The sequence below is a fragment of the Lepisosteus oculatus genome, chromosome 24 (genome assembly GCF_040954835.1).
Source record: "Lepisosteus oculatus isolate fLepOcu1 chromosome 24, fLepOcu1.hap2, whole genome shotgun sequence".
In the NCBI taxonomy this organism is placed as follows: Eukaryota; Metazoa; Chordata; class Actinopteri; order Semionotiformes; family Lepisosteidae; genus Lepisosteus; species Lepisosteus oculatus.
The window spans coordinates 13749185-13768665 of record NC_090719.1 but is presented as its reverse complement, the minus strand read 5'-3'; the positions used below and the strand labels follow the sequence as shown (position 1 = coordinate 13768665).

General features: G+C 39.3%; 1 protein-coding gene and 1 long non-coding RNA gene across 5 annotated transcripts in view; one reads left to right on the top strand and one right to left on the bottom strand.

The window, feature by feature from the left end:
• Positions 1 to 7108, top strand: part of nek6 (NIMA-related kinase 6) — a 115980-nt gene extending 108872 nt beyond the window's left edge. For all 3 annotated transcript variants that reach the window (XM_015367064.2, XM_069183305.1, XM_006640703.3), the window contains one exon: positions 5274 to 7108. In XM_015367064.2, the coding sequence (XP_015222550.1) occupies positions 5274 to 5384 (111 nt within the window). In that variant the 3' untranslated portion in view covers positions 5385 to 7108. The remainder of the gene's footprint in view (positions 1 to 5273) is intronic.
• Positions 7109 to 12705: 5597 nt separating this feature from the next.
• LOC107079871 (uncharacterized) lies at positions 12706 to 15403 on the bottom strand. Of its 2 annotated transcripts, XR_011183440.1 has the most exons (4): positions 14373 to 15403; positions 13829 to 13875; positions 13623 to 13673; positions 12706 to 12986 (listed from the first exon to the last, which is right to left on the bottom strand). It is a non-coding gene; the product is annotated as an uncharacterized lncRNA (long non-coding RNA). The 2 variants fall into 2 exon arrangements; XR_011183439.1 differs by lacking the exon at positions 14373 to 15403 and having other exon boundaries at positions 13829 to 14366.
• Positions 15404 to 19481: the final 4078 nt, after the last annotated feature.

Below are 19481 nucleotides of genomic sequence, written 5' to 3'. Positions count from 1 at the left end.
CCATCACGGCAGTCTCCCGACTTGCCCTCAGCTGTCAGCTGGATGTTCACAATAATGTACTCTCACCGAAGTCTGGTAATCAGAACACCTTACGCCCTCAAGGTCAGCAAAGAGGTTCAATGGGGATAGTTGCCACCTGGAAATCAATTGTATTTATCTTTGGCTGTCTGCATAAAACCATAATCCTAAGGTACTGCAAAAGCATATGTTGACTCTCTAGAGCTAGTTATAAAGCCAACTTTTTCTTCAGTGTGGATGATAGGAAAAAGAAGGTGTTAGTATGCTCAGATGGAGGGCTGGATCTAGCACTGCTGGAGAGAAAGAAAGTCGCATTAATTCATGACCATAGCTGGGGGATAAATCATAACAACATGAAACACTGTGGCATTATACCTTTAAGGAGCATGGTGGAATGTTCAATTTTTTTTTTTAATGTCTTGGTGGCATCCAGACCAACTTACCTGTTTACATAAGCTGCAAAATGTTGTAGTGCATGGTTCTGCATTATTACAAATTGATCTTGCCCTGTATATCAAAACAAAGCTAAAACAAAGAAGACAGCAATCTAGTGATGGGCAGTATACTGCATAATGATCTTTAGTCTCTGAATTGTATGTTGAAAAGCAGATCTGTATTTGGAGATGATTCATGTTACTTGATATAAAACAGGAGATTAGCCGTCTAAAAAAAGCAGAGGGGGTAGGTGTGCAGGCGTCGTACTTTGAGGCCGTGTCTGCAATGTAGAAAATACTGCAGGCCTCCCCGAACTCTCTAGGGACAGCTGTGTGGCCATCCCTGCAGTGGAATATGGAGTGTGCATGTATCTGAGGATTCACGCGGGGCCAGTGGCTGGATTTGGGTCAGGTTCAAAATGATAGATGTGGAAACAGAGCAAACCTGTTTATTTGATTGCAGGGGTCGGGGGGTGAATACGACGTACCATTGTGAATCCTATTAATAAGCAAATTGACTTGCTGGTTATTTCAAGAACACAGGGACTAATGACTGTTTTTATTAAGGATCAACTGTGAAAGACTAAAGGCATCGTATATTCTTACTTTTTTATCTGAATTCCCAAGGGTACTGCAGATTAATATTAAAAATAGTGTATCCATAAAATGATTTGAATGAGTTCACACCGATGTCTGACAACACCTGCAATATAAACCTGTTAGCTTCCAGCAGATAAAAGAAAACAATGTGTGATGATTGTTGATCAGGCCTAGTGTTGTATCAAGATTAATGGTGATGAAAACCAAAGGTCCAGGGATATCACATTACATAATTACAAAAACATAGTATCTTCTGAAACAAATCAAGAGGATGTCTCTTTGCTTTTGTAGCAGGGATCTGCACACATAATAAAGCCAACTGCGTAGCTGTTGAAACAACAGAATTCTCAGAAAATGGGTTAGCAAAGTGTTGGGTGATGAATAATTGAAGAATTAAGAACAAAGTGAAACACATTCAAAAACCGTAGAGATCTGTTATATAATAAAATATTTGGAGAAAAAAAATTAGATCTCTATGTTTGGAAGACTGGTCTAGCTTTTCCACAGCTGAGCTTTAAATGAATCGCCTTGTCCTGGGGAAAAGTGCTCCAGCCTCAGATCTAACATGGTTCACTGCGGATCTCAGAACGCTTACCGGTGTGTTTGCCTTAATTGGCTTAGCGGGAAAGCATATGTTCTGGTTTGTCATGGAAGATTAATCAATTTGAGATCATCTGTCGGCACGGAGTCAGAACACAAGCCGGAAAAGAAGTGAGTTTTGGTTCAAATTTGATCAGCGGCGTGAGAAACATGAGGTCAGAAGGACTAGAATCAGTTGTTCAAGAAACCTGATCTTAGGTTCTGTGCAGTGAAGTCAGTGAGAGAAGTTGGACTTAAATAAGATGAGTCTATACATTGTAATCTTTTGAACTGGTAGCCCTACCTGTACAATGCTTGTACTGCTGACTTATTCACATACTTGGATATACAACATTGACAATAAGGCCATTACTGATATTTTCTCCAGTTGTGTGTACTCCTATTTGTGTACTACATAGCATCTGTAGGTAATATTTACAAATGCATTTTCTGTGATAGTATTTATAAATGGTATCCCACCCAATAGGGGATCCAGACTCTCTCTAATTAGCTTACTTCTACAGAAACCAGAATGTGCTCTGGTCCAGTGAGCTGTTGGTAAGGACTTTGACTTCTCCTTTTACTATTAAACTTAGACTGTTCGCTGGAGGTGAATTCATTGGCCTGGTATTCTGGGAGATAGCTGGATTCAGATTTTGGCTGGGTCATGGCTAGAATAAGTCAGCATGACTTGTAAGAACTTTGTGACCCAGGAAACTGGGAAGAATGCAGACAAACTTGGCTCAAGTCAGGTGCTTCTTGTGCTTCTTGAGATTTAGATCTGAATGGAAGAGGTTAGAAAGTCAATAGCCAGAAGCACAGATAAGAATGAGCTACCTGGCAAGGCTTGTTGGCATAATTTGCTCCTCCCTGCGTGAAGACTGCATGAAAACAAGTTAATTAATGAAATTGACTTTAGACAAATCTGAGTTACACAAACACTGGTCAGAATATTCATTGTGGGCTTCCTGAGGAGATAAAATAAGCTTTTGATGGGCAGGTCTAATTAGATTGGATTGAGGGGGGAAAAAAATGGTTTCCTGCAATTCATAAATCTTACACGTCTGTCAGAGCTGGCCTGGCTTTGAAAACGCAGCACAGTACTAAAAAAAAAAAACCCCAAGCAGGGCAAGATGCCCTATTAATCACTCAAAAATCAGAAATACACAATTAATAACTGAATCTCCCCGTCTTTCGGAAGAGCGCTGAGCCTGTCTGTGTGTTGAAGGCAAACAGCATCCCTCCTCACTGCAAGATTCCCTCCTGGCAGTGATTGAGAGTCAGTGTAGTGATACTGCTGAGAGTGTGAAAGGAACGACGCAGGCTCCAGATCATCAGCTCCCAGGGAGCAGGATACCAGATGGTATTAGACTCCAAACAGGCAGCCTGACAGGGCTTGAAACGAGGCCAGACAAAGGCTTGTATATCTTTTTACTCTGTTATCTGGTACACAAGCCTGCAGCTCCCCACCACCCTCCCTCCCACCAAACCCTGTGTTTTTACTGAGGCAAGTGACAGCAGTATGTTAGAAGCACAGCTTTTAAAGGTCAGATTTCACATATCCTCGTTCGTAGTATTTTATTTCAAATCTTCGTAAATGACGGAGGCAGAACTATTTTTAAAATATATATATATATTCTTAAATTGATTACCAGATTTTGTATTTGCATTCTAGAGGGGTTTTTTTTTCCTCTCAGTAGCGCATTCTGGTGAATACCGCAGGCCTGCAATGCAAGTTGGTAAAAAAAAATAGAGTTGCAAAAAAATTAGTGCCTGGGACAACCGGCAGCATCTCTGAAGGTAGAAAAGTGGGGAGAGGGAGTAGGTACTTGCAGTGACAGTAAAATGTACTAACTCAGCTAATGAAATGCAGATCAAATCATGAGCTAGGAGTCGTCCTTTTTTTCCTTTTTCCAAACCACAAACTGCTGTTCAGCAAATGCTGACATGTCACTGTTTTTTTTTTTTTGCACTACTTTAAGGTGCGAAATGATCCCCAATGTAGTGGATATTATTGCTTATATGTTCCAGATGCTATTAGGGTTTGTTTTAAAAACAGTTTGGACTACAGACAAAATAGTGCGTTTCAGCATGCATGCTATAGATGAACAATTTGCTTAAAAAGCATATTGCAAGATTTTTTAAAAGATTAGGCACCCATAGGTTCCACAATCCAAAGAAAAAGACGACGCAGTTGGTTTAAGGACATCAGTTTTCATTTATAGGCTCCCCTGTGCTAGAATTTTGGATCCACATAAGAGACAGATTTGTTTCCAAGCACCCAACCACAGCAACAACAAAAAATCCATCGCTGCATTTTTTTTCTCTTCAGCACCGAAATAGGAGTCAAAGGTCATGGTTTGGATACGTTGTAAAAAGTTAAAGTTTCTGACCTTGGTTGTTTAAAGGGGAACTGCAATACTATTCTTATATTTCGGGGTTAAAAAGAATTGGCATTGATGAATGTATTTCACACTACAGTGAAAGTAAAACGTACACAGTAACATGTTAAATAAATATAAAAAATGGACTAAATTTCCAGGTTGCTCTGCGCCAAAATGGCCTTCGTTGTCTGCATTTTAGAACGCGGCAACAAAACTTCTGATGACGTGAAGCAGCCCTATGACATTGTAAACCAGCAGGCTTGTGAAGACATCTCTTTTAATCCAATAGAAATATTGCTCTTGACTTGGAGATGGTTTGGCCGACAAAGACTATTTGTTAACTCTGAATGCAGATCACGTTGGAACATTTCTACAGTGAAATGTCTGTTACCCAACCTGTACTTATTCACTCGAACTTCACATTACATTAGTCATTACGGTGACTAACGAGCAGGGAGGGCCGGTTTACTGTAAGTCACAACTCTCACGAACTCTCACTCTCAGCCGTGGCAAGACCAGTGGCTTGCAACAACAATAGCGACCATGCAGTGCTTTCACAAAGGTCCTGATTTTACATTTAATTCATCCGTTCCATCAGTGAATTTATGTCATTACCCAGATTTAATAACCAGTCTGAGGAACTGGGACTGCAGTTCTCCTTTAAGGAACACGGAAATCTGACAATTAAATGAATAAAGTGAAGATCAAAATCTATAGATTTTTTATTTTTGTATGATTGGTCTCCGCGAACAGGGAACCAACAAAGCAAACTGAGGGCTCAGACATAGGAGATGAGATATATGACAATTCTTTACATGCGGACTGCGAGCGATTTGAACTGGGTGTGTAAGCCATCTGAAACTTCAGGGATCCCACTGAATTCTCTTTTAATAGTCATTATGACTCCACATCTGTTACTGACTTTTACTGACTCATTTTTGTGGATGTTCCAGGAGGTACAACCCCTAATAATGTGATTTTGAGAACAGACATACGTTCGAGGAATGCAAAGGGTGCTGCATTGTTGGTAGTGTTGAGGGTGGCGTGAGAACGTCTGGGTGATAGTGGTCTACAATCAAGGGCTGTATTCATATCATTGATAGTGATTGGTGGGCAGTGGGGTTGTCTCTTCTCCTAAATGTTTGTGAGTTCAAGTTGTAACAACTTCAGTTAAACAGGTAGACACTCATCTTGCAGGTTTACCCCTCTTCCACTTCTGTCACAATGCCTGAAGGACTGTCTCTTCTTCTTTCTTCAGCTGCGGGAGCTGGTCAGCATGTGCATCAATCCAGACCCCGATCAAAGACCCGATATTTGCTTCGTCAACCAGATAGCGAGACAGATGCACCTCTGGACCTCCAGCACCTGAAATCTTTGTCGAGGCTGCTGGGCGATAAATCCAACACATTTTGGTCTTACTTGAATTTTTGGAAGATGTTTTTCTTCACGAAACTCAAGATGGTGTGACTGCAAGACCTTCATTTTTGTTTGAAAACCACCTCTTTTATGAAGACCTTTATGCTTTAGTAGTGCAGAGTGGTTGAAAACAAAATTGGGCAGTGATGTGGTGTTAAGGAGAAAATTATGTATCCACAGTGTCCTGCAGACAAGCCTCTGTTCTTATTGATTTTGTCATACAGTGCTCTTTATCTTAAGAAAAAAATAACTAACCTATTCGTAAGAATGCCTGAGTATTCAGTCTAACATAATGCCATGTAAACTTGCCATATTTAATCCATTCAAGGTCATCACTGGCGATACTCATTATTTTTTGCATTGTAACTCATTTCAGTTTTACCTTACTTTTTTAAAGTTGTACATTTAAAAAGCTACATAAGACGGTATGAACTGAACTATACTTCTCTTGCTCAGCCTTTTGCTTCATTTTTCTATTTCGTTTGTTAAAAGCTTCAGAGTTTACCGATTCAATATTGTGATATGAAGTTTTTGTTTAGAAAGCAGCTGTGATGGGGTTTGCTGTTCAGTTTTCTTTAAAAAAAACAAACTTGTACCGATAAATGACGCAGGAATTGGTGAGTACTGATAGCAAGTGTCCTATCTCTTTGGAATGAGGATGTAGAAAGTCCCGTTCAGGAAGTATTTTTTTGTTGTTGTAACTGTGAAAAATGATCTGTAATGTGAATGAAAAAACACATTGAAACCAAGACCGTTATGTGTCAAGATAAAATGTATACAGTATTGAATGGAAACTTGCATCGTGCTTGAGATTAATATATGCATTTTTGTGCAAAGATATTGCCCTGTGTATGAGCAGATTATGTGAAGAAGAATTTTAAGTGGAGACGGTATAACTCCTTTCCACTGAGAGTGCTAGCATCTGCACATTCTCAGATTCTTTTTTTTATAGAATTGTCTCTTAAGTGTTAACCTTAACAGATGCTGCTTTTGCAGTGCTTCACAGATGATGACAAGACGTATGCTTTTTTTCCTCCTTAAATGTTATATATTGTCTGTTATTTAGTATTGTGCCAGCCTTAGCTGCCATGATTTCAGGAAATATATTTTAAATACAAAGAAACTAATGGGAGTAAAACATTTATGGGACAGGTTTAATAAAGCTATGGGTACAAATCATGTTTTAGAGCAGATTGCTTATAAAATATTTTACATGTTTCTTTTAAGAAAGGACACTAGTCTTGCAATAGAGATACCGCAACATCTGATTATTAATTTCACTATGTGCTTAATGAGACAAAATCCGCCCTAATTAGTTTGACTGGCTTTCAATAGAAATACCTTGACTGAAAACATTTGTAGACAAGAATAAATTCTGTGTAATGAACTTGTATTAATCTAGACATAATGATTTGACTCTTTCTGCAAAAAAAAATATTTTAAATCAGTTTTTCTTTGGGCAATTTGGCATTTGTATCACTGTGATTTTAATTTAGTGGAATCACGTTGAAGTGTTTCCCATTTGTATTTTGTTGGTGAAAAAAATCACTACATTATCAGATGGTATTTCTTATTCAAGATGTACTTGGGGAATTTCTAACACTTGATACAATTGTGCTGTTACTATGACAAGTTATGCTTAATTTATGTTGGAAATAAACATCTCTCTTTCTCTCAGATTTGCCTGTGCATTGTAAATTCAGAAAATAAGGTAACATTGAGCTGGTACAAGAATTTAATTTCACTGATGGGATTCCAAGGCCTTTTAAGCAGTGAATTAATGGCATACCATTTGTTTTGTTTTTCAGATTCTCGTTTATTTATCTCAAAGAAAATAACTCCCTTGATTTGTTTCTTTCTTACGGGGATCAACATTAATTGGCTGCCTCTCCTGTTGTTCAGAGGTGCCGATAATCTTTCGAGACAAATTTGGAGAATGTATAGTGTTAGTGAGTCCTTTGGGAAAAGCTCATGATACACGGTTATTCCCAGATGTGTTTCAATTCCAGAAATTCCTCCTAATCAAAAAGATCGATTGATATAAAACACTTAACTGTATGTTTTAACAAAGTTCATTGCTTGCAATTCATTGCAGAATAGCACCTGGATTGTAAGATAAAGGTTCCAACAATTCTGAGTTTTGAACCCTTACTTCCAAATCTTTATCAGTAAAACTCCCATGGGTAATACGCAAAATTTAAATCGCCTGGTTACCTTTGCCTGAGGTAAGATCACAATAACCAAATTATCCAAGCCTGAGTTTACTCTTGCCTTTTACTACAAATTATTTCTGTATGAAATAATTGCTGTTAGGCAAATTGCCTACTGTAAAATGAAGAGTGAGATTGTGCTGTGAGTCCATGAGGTTATTAATATTTATTATGCTCTTGTAACCAGTAGTCATCTGTTTTAGTTGAAGTTAGTGGGAAAATCTGTGAAGCTACTTATTTTCTCAGTTAAGAAAAACAATAACATACTTTGACATTGTTAGCAGTACTGCTACCAATAATTGCCAAATATAAACTCAGCCAAAGAGATAAAATGTTCCTAACATTATAAACATACTGTATAGAGTATAGTGGTAAACATTACCTCTTCCTTTCAGCAAATACTGTATAGAATATTTAAAACTGTACAAGAGGATATTTGTACTGATACAGGGCTAATGAAAGGCATAGGAATCGTTGTCAGAACTTAGTAGGCAACTGCTGTTAAAAATTGAAGTTAACTTGGTGCAATTAACTTAACAATTAAAGGGCTGATGTAGTAAAAGGCGGAAACTTTTAACTTAAATTATTTTCGTCGTAAAACCTCCGTGAAGTTGCCCCCCCCGCAAACGATGATACCAAATACATTAGTGCTGCGTTTGTGCCGGTTTGTGCCCTTGAAAGTAGCATTTGTGCTGCTTTTATTTCCAGGATCTGTGCGTTTGTGTGAACAGGACAATTATGTTAAATGACAGTAAGTATCATACCGTAATCACAAAAGTTTAGCCTTAATAAGCGAACATTAGAAAACAATTGCATGTTCTTAAAAAAGGCTTCAACTAGCACGTCTCAATACGTCATAGCTGTGCCAATATTTTTTTTAATCTGAAGAAGTAGTTTCTTATTTAGTCCATTTTATGCAAATCAAGGGAGCGTTTAAAGATTTGACAGGTCTTTCGAGCCACATACAGTACTTAAAAATTAGCAACTTTCTGTATTACAAGAATATTGTGGTTCTATTTCATGTAATGCAACTTCGGGGAATGTGAAAAAGAACCAGGAAATTGTTTTTTAAAGGGGCACTATGTACTAAGTTGACCTAGATAGTTCATAACACGACATTGGAAACTCTTACTGACTCACACATGCAGAACTCAGAGATATTTGAAAATATTTTTATTTTCACATAAAATAATTGAACATATATCTAGGTTTTTTTTAAAAAAAAAAACCCAATCATTCATGTACTGTGTTTGTATTAAAGTACTGATTAAGGTACCTTATTGAGACTTGAACATACACAATTTGTTTTCAATTCAGTTGAATTCAAAATACTTTATTCATCCCCATGGATGAATAACTATTCAGATCATGAAATTAGCGTCAGCCTTGCGCCAGAAACAGTGTTTCAGAATTCCTGCCTTTTAAGTTTGGATCAAATGGTAAGAATTATACTGTTAGTGTTTGACAGTCAATCTCACCTGTGATTACTGTACTGTACATCACTCATTGACTGGTTCCCCAACACTTTTCATTGTATAATCTGTGTAGTGTAAAACACAATATTGAATTTCTCTCTTAGAGATGACAGTTTGAGTTAATATAAAACTTATCACAATTTCTTTCCATGCACTAGTTCACATTCTGTTTACATGTATGTTTTTTTTGTATTTTTGTATATTTGATCTGAAAGATTAAACTTCTGCGTGGAGCCTTGTGAAACGCTCATAGACGAACAGTACAGTATATCATGTCGTGACACCCCTTGCTATAAAGGAACTAAAGGGATGCTTTGCTTTTTTCATTCATTTAGATTAATTTATTCGTTCATGTCGTTTTTTTTAAGTTGTCTTTAGAATTCTTTCCAGACATTTAAAAAATAAATAAAAAACATAAACATTTTAACCTATGAGACATCATGTCTGACACATGACATACAGGCTCCGACTCTACTGCATTTGTTTGCTACTCTGTTTTTACCTGTCATTCGAAAAAGATAAACAACTCATGTCCAGTCACAAAAAAGGACTAGAAAAGCGCATTACAAAGACATTTCAGCTTTAATGCTTGAAAACCGAGCAAACAGGGGGAACCGCCTCGTCTCTGAACCGTAACTTGGCTTTAGTCAGGATAAGAGATGGACATGCCCAGTGTTTTGCGTGGCCGGCCTGGTGGCTCCGCGGGCTGAACCATCGGACACTTCTAAAGTTCAGAAAAGCACCTCGACTCCCCGTGAGTGTCGTGAATCGAAGACGAGCCCCGAGCCTCCCCGTCAGTCTGAGATCTAAGCCCCGGGTGAAGCTCTCACGCTGTCGGGGTGAGTTTGTGGAAGGGGCTGTTCTCTACCACGCCGGCCGTTTTGGGGGGCTCCATTTTCGGGGCTCTCCAAAACTGGGGAAAATGGGGGGTTTAAGACATTAATTAATGAATAGTTCTTCATTCAATTCTAAAAAGCAGCCCCTTATACCACTGAGACACCTGCAGGACAGGTGTGGCACTAGCAGCGAGAGAGAGGTGCAGTCCTAACTAGGAGCGACAGGAGTCTCTCTCCAGCACATTTCTCTTGATACGATCAACCGGCCGCAAGCTAAACGAGTCTGGCGAACAGTCTCGCAGGGGAATGTCGCTGTATTAGGCTGTCTGAAACTCCTTAGCCGTTATATACTTTATGCATGATTTGGTGAGTTACAGTTTCTATTTATCTTCGGTGTGGTGAGTGTTGAGCCCTTGTCACAGAATCCACAGCTGTCATTCAGGAGCCGAGCCCGCCTCCAGAGTGACCTTCCTCAGCGGACACGCCCCGTCCACCTGTTCCACAGGTGCGCCCGGCAAGATGGCGGCGGGGAGAGTTTCTGCGGCGTGAGGTGCGTTTGCGTTTTGTTTCTATTTTTCTTATTTTAAGTGCAAAAAATCAAATCTTACTTTGAGGAAAGCTAGACAAGAATGTATTGTTGTTGCTAATTTTGTTTGCATTTGTTTCGGTTTAATTTGTGGTTTAGGACGCCGAAATTAGTGTCCTGTCCTTTTCGGCGTGCTCACGAAGTTTTTAAAGTCTGCATTAGTTCAAGTTCAAGTTTATTGTCATTATTCTCATATACAGGTATATGGTATAACGAAATGCTATTTAGCTAGCCCTCAGACGATAAGTAGTTCTTATACTTATATCTTTCATTTCTTATACTTATATTTTTCATTAAAGTGTGTTTTTTAAAGATGTTGTATATCTAAATTGGTTTTCTTCAACGAAAAAGGCTGTAGTTTGTCTTCAAACATTTGCTTTATAAAGTCAGTAGCTGTGTAATCTCTTTCGGATTCGGCCTATATTAACGCTCTCCGCTCCGGAATTCTTAAATATTGTAAAGATTAAATTTACTCATTCGTAATGTTTTTATTTCTCCAGGTGACAAAAGGATTCCAAGAACGGGCCTCCAGTTATGAAAAGGTGTTTTTTCCTGGTAAGTTATATTCCTACTTTCCGCTATACCTTTTATCTTTGTGTAAGACAAACGTATTTTCCAACATTTTAACACCAGAACGGGTTTATACTGACTATATAACTGATTTTCGTTCCGTTGTGCTTTTGTTAAATAGAAAGTGGAAACTCTTAAGTCGCTGATGTTTAATGGTTCTTTTGTTTATTGAATCTATTGGGTAAAAATGTATAATACTAACAAATTGCAACAAGTTTTCAAAGCGGGAAGTTATTGTTAAATAGAAAGTGGAAACTCTGAAGCGCTGGTTTTTAAAGTGTCTTTTATTGATAAAACCCATTGAGTAAAAATGCGTTATACTAACAAATTGTAACAAAGCGGGGAGTTAAAACGAATGTTATAGATGCTGTAAGTGGTACTTTCCAAGTTTATTTATTCATTCATTTATAAGTAGAATTGAATTTCTATTTGGCTGAACGTATTTTCTAAATATTGGAGTAGTTTGACTGGGATGTATCTGCGATTTCTAATGGAATTACCTATTGCTTTATTGAATTTGATCGTGTTTGTATATTTCTTTATTCAGGCAGCTTGTTTGAAAAGTTAATAGATTTCAGAACGTCAAGTGAATCGATTCTGCAAATCCGATCTCTTTTTCACATGATCCTTTTTCTTTTATCTTCAGGTCTGCGGCTCCTGATCCTCTGCGCTCCGACGATCTCCTTTCCAGCTCCACTCCAGCAACTCGTTGTGCGTTGGAAAGTTCTTCTCGACAATGTGTGCTTTTCCTGACATTTGATTTTTGATCCCAATGGCTTGATCTGTAATGTCCCGATTCAGTGCTGTATTTTATTCTTGACCTGCATGTTTTCTGTTGACTGCTGCTATTGTATGTGCTGTAAATTCTGCAATAAAAACTCTTGATTTCATTGTCTGCATTGTCGTGTATTTTTGAAGGTGCGAAGGGTTCCCTTGCAGTGTGCGCCACGCACCGCAAGGGGACACCCTATCGCACGTGTACTCAAAAGTGCGAAGACGCCCGCCTTTTTAGATAGTCTCTGGGGAAAAGGGTCCCTAGCAGGGAGCGTGGGTACAGCCCCGGGGGGAGGAGAACTGAGGATAGCTCTAGCCAAGCCCCCTCACTCCCAGCTAGAGGGGAAGGGAGGTGGCCTGGACCCGAGAGAGACGAGGCACCCAGGGCGGACTCAGCCTATCAGTCACAGTTTGCAACTGACAGCTTTCTAAGTCCACACCCCAGGGGACCTGCCTCGCTGCAGGGACCAAAGCCACCACCAACCTGCCATCCTCTCCTGCCAGGAGCGAGTGGGCTTGGCTAGAGCTGCGGTCAATCAGCCAGCCCCCGCCTACCCCTCTCCAATGAGGGGGGGTGGGCGAGGCTCGGCTTGATTGCTACCACACCCCGAAAAAGACCCCAGATACTAAGTTTTTTGGCGGGAAAATCTGGACACGCTTAAAAAGGGGGTAGCCTTTGACCTTTTCAAGTCAAAAAGCGATAGGGTGTCCCCTTGCGGCCACAAACTGTAAGCAAAATCTCTCCGCCAAAAAACTCACCAACATCGGGGTTTTTCAGGGCCAAGGGGGTACAGAACTCTGTACAAGAAATGAAAGAACAAAATCAAGGTTCAATCAACACTTTATTGAGCGAAAATTGCATACAAAACAAAACATTACAATACGTCGGATGCACAAGCTTCGATGTGGAAATTAACATGCATTTCAATTACAAAGTGTCAAAGCAAGGCTACATTAACGCTAAATGCTGTTACAAGTCAACAGAGTACGGAAAGATCTGCATGCAACTACACGGCAAAAACAGAAACATACAGCACGTTACTGTTTCTCCAAGGCTTCTGTCGAGCAGCGATCAGCATGAAGACTGGAACTTCGGTGCATTTCCTGCAAAACAACAGAAATCAGTCTGAGCTGCGCTTTCTGTAACAGGATCTCAAAATGATCCCAGCTAGCTAGTTCGAGTATTGACGGACACGTTCAGAAGATGAAACTGTTTAAAAAGATTTACAGTTGCAATAAAGTGATTAGCCTGGTGTAACAGAAAATGTTCCTGTTCAACCGGGTATTGAAGTAGATACATTTAAAGCTTTAAATTCAAAGCGTGAACACCGAAGGCACAATACCGCTACAGTGTATCGATTAGATGAAAACTACCAAATTCTTGTTTTTTAACGATGTCCAGTTTGATTAGCATATTCTTTTTCTGAAACAACCCGGTTAATACGTGAACAATTAATCCAAATCTTTCTAGGCTCCGTTATTTTAATTATGAACCTGCTTTTCGCGCATCAAAAAGCTGAAGTGATCGCAGTTTTAGCAGAAAATTGCTTTCTTTAACCAGCAGGCCTACAGTGTTGTCGGGTCAAAACCATTTCTGCCCTGGAGAAATCTAGTATCACACCTAGTTTGAGTTTTCTTTTGACAAGGTGCATCGTGTTTTCAAACAACACTTTTCGGCAGGTACAGATATAGTGTACCTCAATAGGATCCGTGGAAAAGAATAAAAACGTTTATACTTACACGGTTAATTCCAGCAGCTGAGCCAAGCATGTCCTGCCCGAAGACACCAAACTGGAAACACAAGAAAACATGTATTTATACGACCATTTAAAGATAATTTAAACCAAGGTTTCTTAGTAGCGAACGGCGTTTTGTCCAGGTCAGATAGCGCAGAATATATTTCAATAAAATACGTGTAAAGAAATGAATAAAACGTTTATACTTACGTTTAGACTCCCATTACTTAGTGTGAATCATGTCCTGCTCGAAAACACTAAAGTGGAAACACAGAAACAGCAGAATTTAGAATTTTAAGACCATTTAAACTAAAAAGTATTAGAAGCGTTTTTTTACCGCACAATATAGTCTGGAAAATCATGAACAAACTTTACAATTCTAGGTGTCGGTTTGGATAAATGCACACGCTTGATTTTGCGAACAAAGTTCACGAAGTGTTTGATAAAGGAGCATACGGAAAGCGACGTTTTCATTCTGCCGATACAGCTTACAGTGTCTTTACGGCCACAACAGAGCTTCTCTTCCATGTAAGAGGAAAACACGTGTTGTCTGTGAAACACAGGTGGCTTGTTAAAATAAAAGATTTGGAAAAGAAAAGACATTAAAAAAATGCCATTTAGCTCCCAACGAAACTACGGGTTTTACCCCCTTGCTCCTGCAAGGTTTAGACTTCAGAATTACATTAGTTACATTTTATTTACATTCAAATAAAGTAAAAATAATAAAATGCTAAAAGACGCGGAACAAACTCACCCAGCTCCCTTCTCCCCCGCTGAACCTGGCGGACAGGTGCGCGGGGCGTGGCCTGCGACTGATGTCACCCGAGTGGGCGTGGCTACAGACTGACGGTGCAGGTAGCTTTTTTCTTGGCTCCGCCTGAAAACTTGCGGAAGAAATCCAGCGTGTTTTCAGAAGCCCCCATGAGTTACAAGTTTCAAAATGTTTTATTTCCATGGCCATCTGAGTAATCATAGTACATTTAATGGTTATTAGCATCTGAGAACCACAGGAATGTGAATTAAAGAATTTAGAAATATGTAGGCGAGCTGTGGGGTTTAAAGATCTTTGCAGGACATTTACAATTCTATAACCTGACTTATCTTAATGCTGCACCAAGTCAGATTTTTCATCTGTAAAATGGTTAATATACAGTTAATTTACTACCTATGTACTTCTTATTAGTCATGCAGCTGATGTGTTCATTTAAGAAGTTACAAGAACATGAGAAAGTTCAAACCGTATTCAACCCATGTCGCCCTGGTCTCTGGTATCTGTTTGATTCAATAATCTCATGCAGTCGTTGCTCTAAAGAAGACAGGCTGTTGGTTTCAACGAAATAGCTGGATCACCTGAGCCATTCTCCCACAACTCTTGGTGTAAAGAACTTTTAAATGCACTTCCCCATGGCATCCTTTCACAATTGCCTTGGTTCATGTTGAAGTAGTTCACACTGTATAACTGCAACTTATTTGCACCCTGCTAGTTTACTGAAATGCCTCAATCTCCTTAAGTAAAAACTACAACAATCTTTTAATCATTATTATTTTTAAATACAGAGGACTCTATTAGCAATGCATGTTTTTATAATGGGTCTGCAGTACTGTCTTTCTCCTTTGTGATACGTCAACTGAAAACACCAGTCCAATCAAAGCAGGCACAGACAAGTGTTCTGATGTAGGAACAGAAATAATGTTAGGCAAAAAGTGATTTAAGAGTTAAAATCACAGATCTGTGTATGTATAAAGAAATATCTATATATATAAACCATTATCAAATCATTATCTTTCTCTCTTAATCTATTTCTGAATTGGATTGAGGTATGCTGAAAGGTTTAGAAAGAACACACTTCTAATAATGTCCAAGGAAAGTTTATTGGAGCAACGCAGTAGTGTCCCTAGAAGTCTTCTGTAGGATCCTTGCATTTTGGCTGAAGCCCAGACTGTGGTGTTTCTCTGAGCCAAGATGGCCTCTGAGCAGGCAGGGATTTGGAAACAGGTGTGCATTATTGAGACAGACACACCTGGGCATTCCATGTGGGAATTTTAGGGCTTTTGGGATTGGTTCCCATGGAATTAGCCAAACCCCTGGAATTAATGAAGAGGCTTATAAAAGTGAAGCTGGGAAGGAAGATATTTAGATTGTGCTTTGTGTTGGAGAGGAACAGGGTAATTTATTTATGTTGAGCTGTGTTGTTAATGGTGCTGTGGCTCTATAATAATGAGGAGTGTGATGGTAATGGCTTGGAAAATTCAACCAGAGCACTTACTGAAGCCAGCTAATCATCTGTGGAACTTGACAAGCTGTGCTGTGGTTTGGAAATGTAGTAAGAGATGCTGTCCAGTAGGGAGTGCTACATGCACTGAGAGGATGTATGGATTGTTGGCTGGTTTGTGGAGTAAACTGCTATTGCGGAACTTAGTCAGTGATGCTGAATGTAGGTTAGGGTGTTGCATGCAAAAAACCAAGCAATGTGGAGGTGTGGTTACTTGGTATTCTAAAGACTTGCTTTAGGTGAGGGTTAGTTGGCTTCTCTTCTGTATGGAATTGAGGTGGTACAGCCTTAAGCACAAGACTATGAAAGTACCTGTGAAATGGTTTCATGGATCAATGCAAGGTATTGGACAACCGAAAAGGCATTTTAGATGGTCCTGTATGTCTTGCCTGTATACTTGAGGTAAAGATTTGATTCCACAAGAACCCTATTTCAAGGGACTTGGCTTGTAGGTTCTAAATGAAAACTATTACTACTTCACATATAGCATTGTGGAGGGGAGTTGGGGACAGGGATGTGGTTACTTGGTAACTTTTTCCACTCCCACAGAATGGAGTGGATTTCTTAACTTGCCAAGTTTCCTGGAACTACTTGGATTGTGAGACCAGAGGTGTACCTTTAACATTTCAGGACCTTATAAACTCCTTCATGGTTGTGGACCACTGCAGTCATTTCACTACCGTACAAGACTACATCCTCTTGTATAGATGGTGCTTTTCATCCTGGAGTACTTTTCATGTTGACAGGAATTGACTTCACCTGTCCTGGAAATGCAGCACTACAAGGTGAGATGCAGGTACAGAAGTGAAGAACTAAATGAATTTTGGAAATGACAAGCCCAGGTTGTCAGTCTAGATTAGAGTTTAGCCAGGACTCCAGGGTTAACATCCCTACACTCGAATCCTTACAGATCATTGTTTAAATATCTTCCAAATAATTGAACCCCTTATAGTAAGGGCTGAGATGGGGGGGGTGGAAGCACCACCTACAGGTCTCTCCCACATCACTTGCAGCAAGTCTGGATATCCAGGTTCCGAGCAGAACATGCTTAATATCTGGCTCAAGGTAGTAATACTGCTGTTTTTTGTTTTTTTTTTTTTTTTCCCCAGATTTGCTTCCTGACTGCAAAGTTCACCTGGACAAAGCTTAGACACCAGAAACAAGCTCCATTGTCTGCTGGGGGCTGGAGGTCCTGCATTTCCTATTGGTCAGATGCTCATGTACTGAGGAGCTCCTCTATTGGTCAGTGAGAGGAGGTGTCTCTTCAATTCCTATTGGTCCCATTTAGGGAGCTGAGCAGCCAATCACAGCTGGTGACAACGCTGGATGATCTTCATACACTGATCTATGGAGGAGGATATGTTTTGGAGTTTCTGACCTTTTGCTGTAACTGACACCCAACGAAGGCTCCACAGCTGGAATGTTTTTTTCCATTTCATCAGGGAATAAATATTGACATGCCCCCTTACAAATGTGTTTGACAACAGAATCCACCTTTAAGTACTGTAACATTGTGTATATGGGTGAATAGATGTATGGTGATTATTGCAACTGGTGTGGATGTTGGTTTTTGTGCAAACCTGTTATTTTTGGGTTGACTACTAAGTAAACCTGGCGTTTGTGTGTTATGGTGACTGGGAGATGTGCCACAGTCTGTACACATAGTGTCTAAGTTTAACAGTGGAGGACTTGGTCAATGTTGCTGTGCTCACTGAAGCAGGAGCCATTTTTAATAACTAGCTATACAGCACTTGACTGTAGTAAAAGCCACATAAGAAGTGTCCTTTACAAGCTGGGATGCTTAAAAGGAATATAGCTGGATTGCATTTTAACCCTGCTGTTGTGCAGTGACAAAGTTATTAGCTATTCCAAATTGTCTTGGTGGGGAAGTATTTTCATTAATCTTTTCCTTTAACTTCATAACATTGCACTAACAAAACTGTTTCTGTTATTTGGGAAAATTTCAAATCCAGACTAGGAGGAAAAACAAAATCCCTGAGAAAAGCTGGCACTAGCAAAACTGATGTAATTACCATAGAAACCCTTTAATCTTTCATTTAAAAACATTTTCAAATACTCCTTGTGTATTTCTCTTTAGTGTTTTGTGGCTATACTGACAATATTAAAGTTGCATCTGGCATGAAACTAAAGCATTTTCAGTAATGCTGTTAGTAGCTACATGCAATATGGCTAATAGAACATGCACGAAATGTTAAAATAAACAGGAGCAAATGAAATATGGAAGACAAATTTGATCTAAAGTTTAAGGTTAGTGAAGTTATTCTACCTCATTAAGCGTGTTTAAGATTTTAATTAAGCTAAATATCATACATCTCATGAAGGTAAAATTATATTTATATAAACACTGTTGGTTTGTCTATAAATAAAACAACCTTTTTATGAAAATTCCCCAAGTTCTCCATAATGACTTTAGTTAAATTTTCACAGACCTTGGTCGTTATGTTTAATAAACCTTTATAGACCTCATCAGTCGTATTAAGGCTAATTTCAGTGCATGAAACAGAACTGTAGTAACAGCTGCTTGCCACTACTTTCCTATCACTGGTTCCTCTTCAGAAAACTGGATGAAAATCAGTTTACATGCTTTAAATTGGGGGGAGAGGGACAGAAGATGAAACTAAAAGGAAGCATATTTGAAAATGAGAATGTAAAGCACCTTTTTTTTTTACATAAAGGGATATCCCCAGGTATGTTCCCAGGAGAAACAACTGGATGAAATGTGCAGATCCATTAACTAATAAAAACCAAATGAGTTAGATGGCCATTATGCAGTCCCACTTGTTTGTGACCATTCTTGCGTGTTAAATGTTTAACATTTAAAACAGAACACTGTACCTTTCACTAAAAAGAACCACAACCTAAACGAGTGCTGAAAACATGCCTCACAGCACTGGGGTCCTGGGTTCAATTTTGGACCTGGGGTGTTATCTGTGTAAAGCGTGTAAGTTCTCCTTGGGAATTTGTGGGTTCCATCCAGGTGCTCCTGTTTCCTCCCACAGGCCTGGCTTCTGTGGAAAACTGGCCCTGGTGTGTGCGTGTCTGGATGTGCCCTGTGTTGGACTGGCGTCCCATCCAGGCTGTATGCTCCCTTGCGCCCGTGGCTTGTCAGGATGGGCTCTGGCCCCCCCGGAAACCCCAAAATGGATAAAGGGGTTAGAAAAGGATGGATGGATTAGTGACGCCGATAAATAAAAGCGAAACTCTTGAAAAATACCACAGCACTACAGTCAGGGTATTTAGATGCTATATATGTTGACATTCAAATGAAGAATTTGAGAAATTGTATACTGTGCTATATGATGCATTAAGCTCACCCTATTCATGGTATATTGACTTTTCTATATCACAGATGCAGTTATAACATTCAGCAGAGCATTTGCTAATAAACCTCTGATAATTGCGAACTGAACGGCCATCCATACATACTTAGCAGGAAACGGAGCATCTCTACAGCATAACTGAAATATAGTAATACCATAAACTGTGAAATGTCAAGCAAATGTCAAATACGCTCTGCATTCCTCTGATATTGACCTTTTCGGCAATGTTCTTTACCCTGCCATTCATTA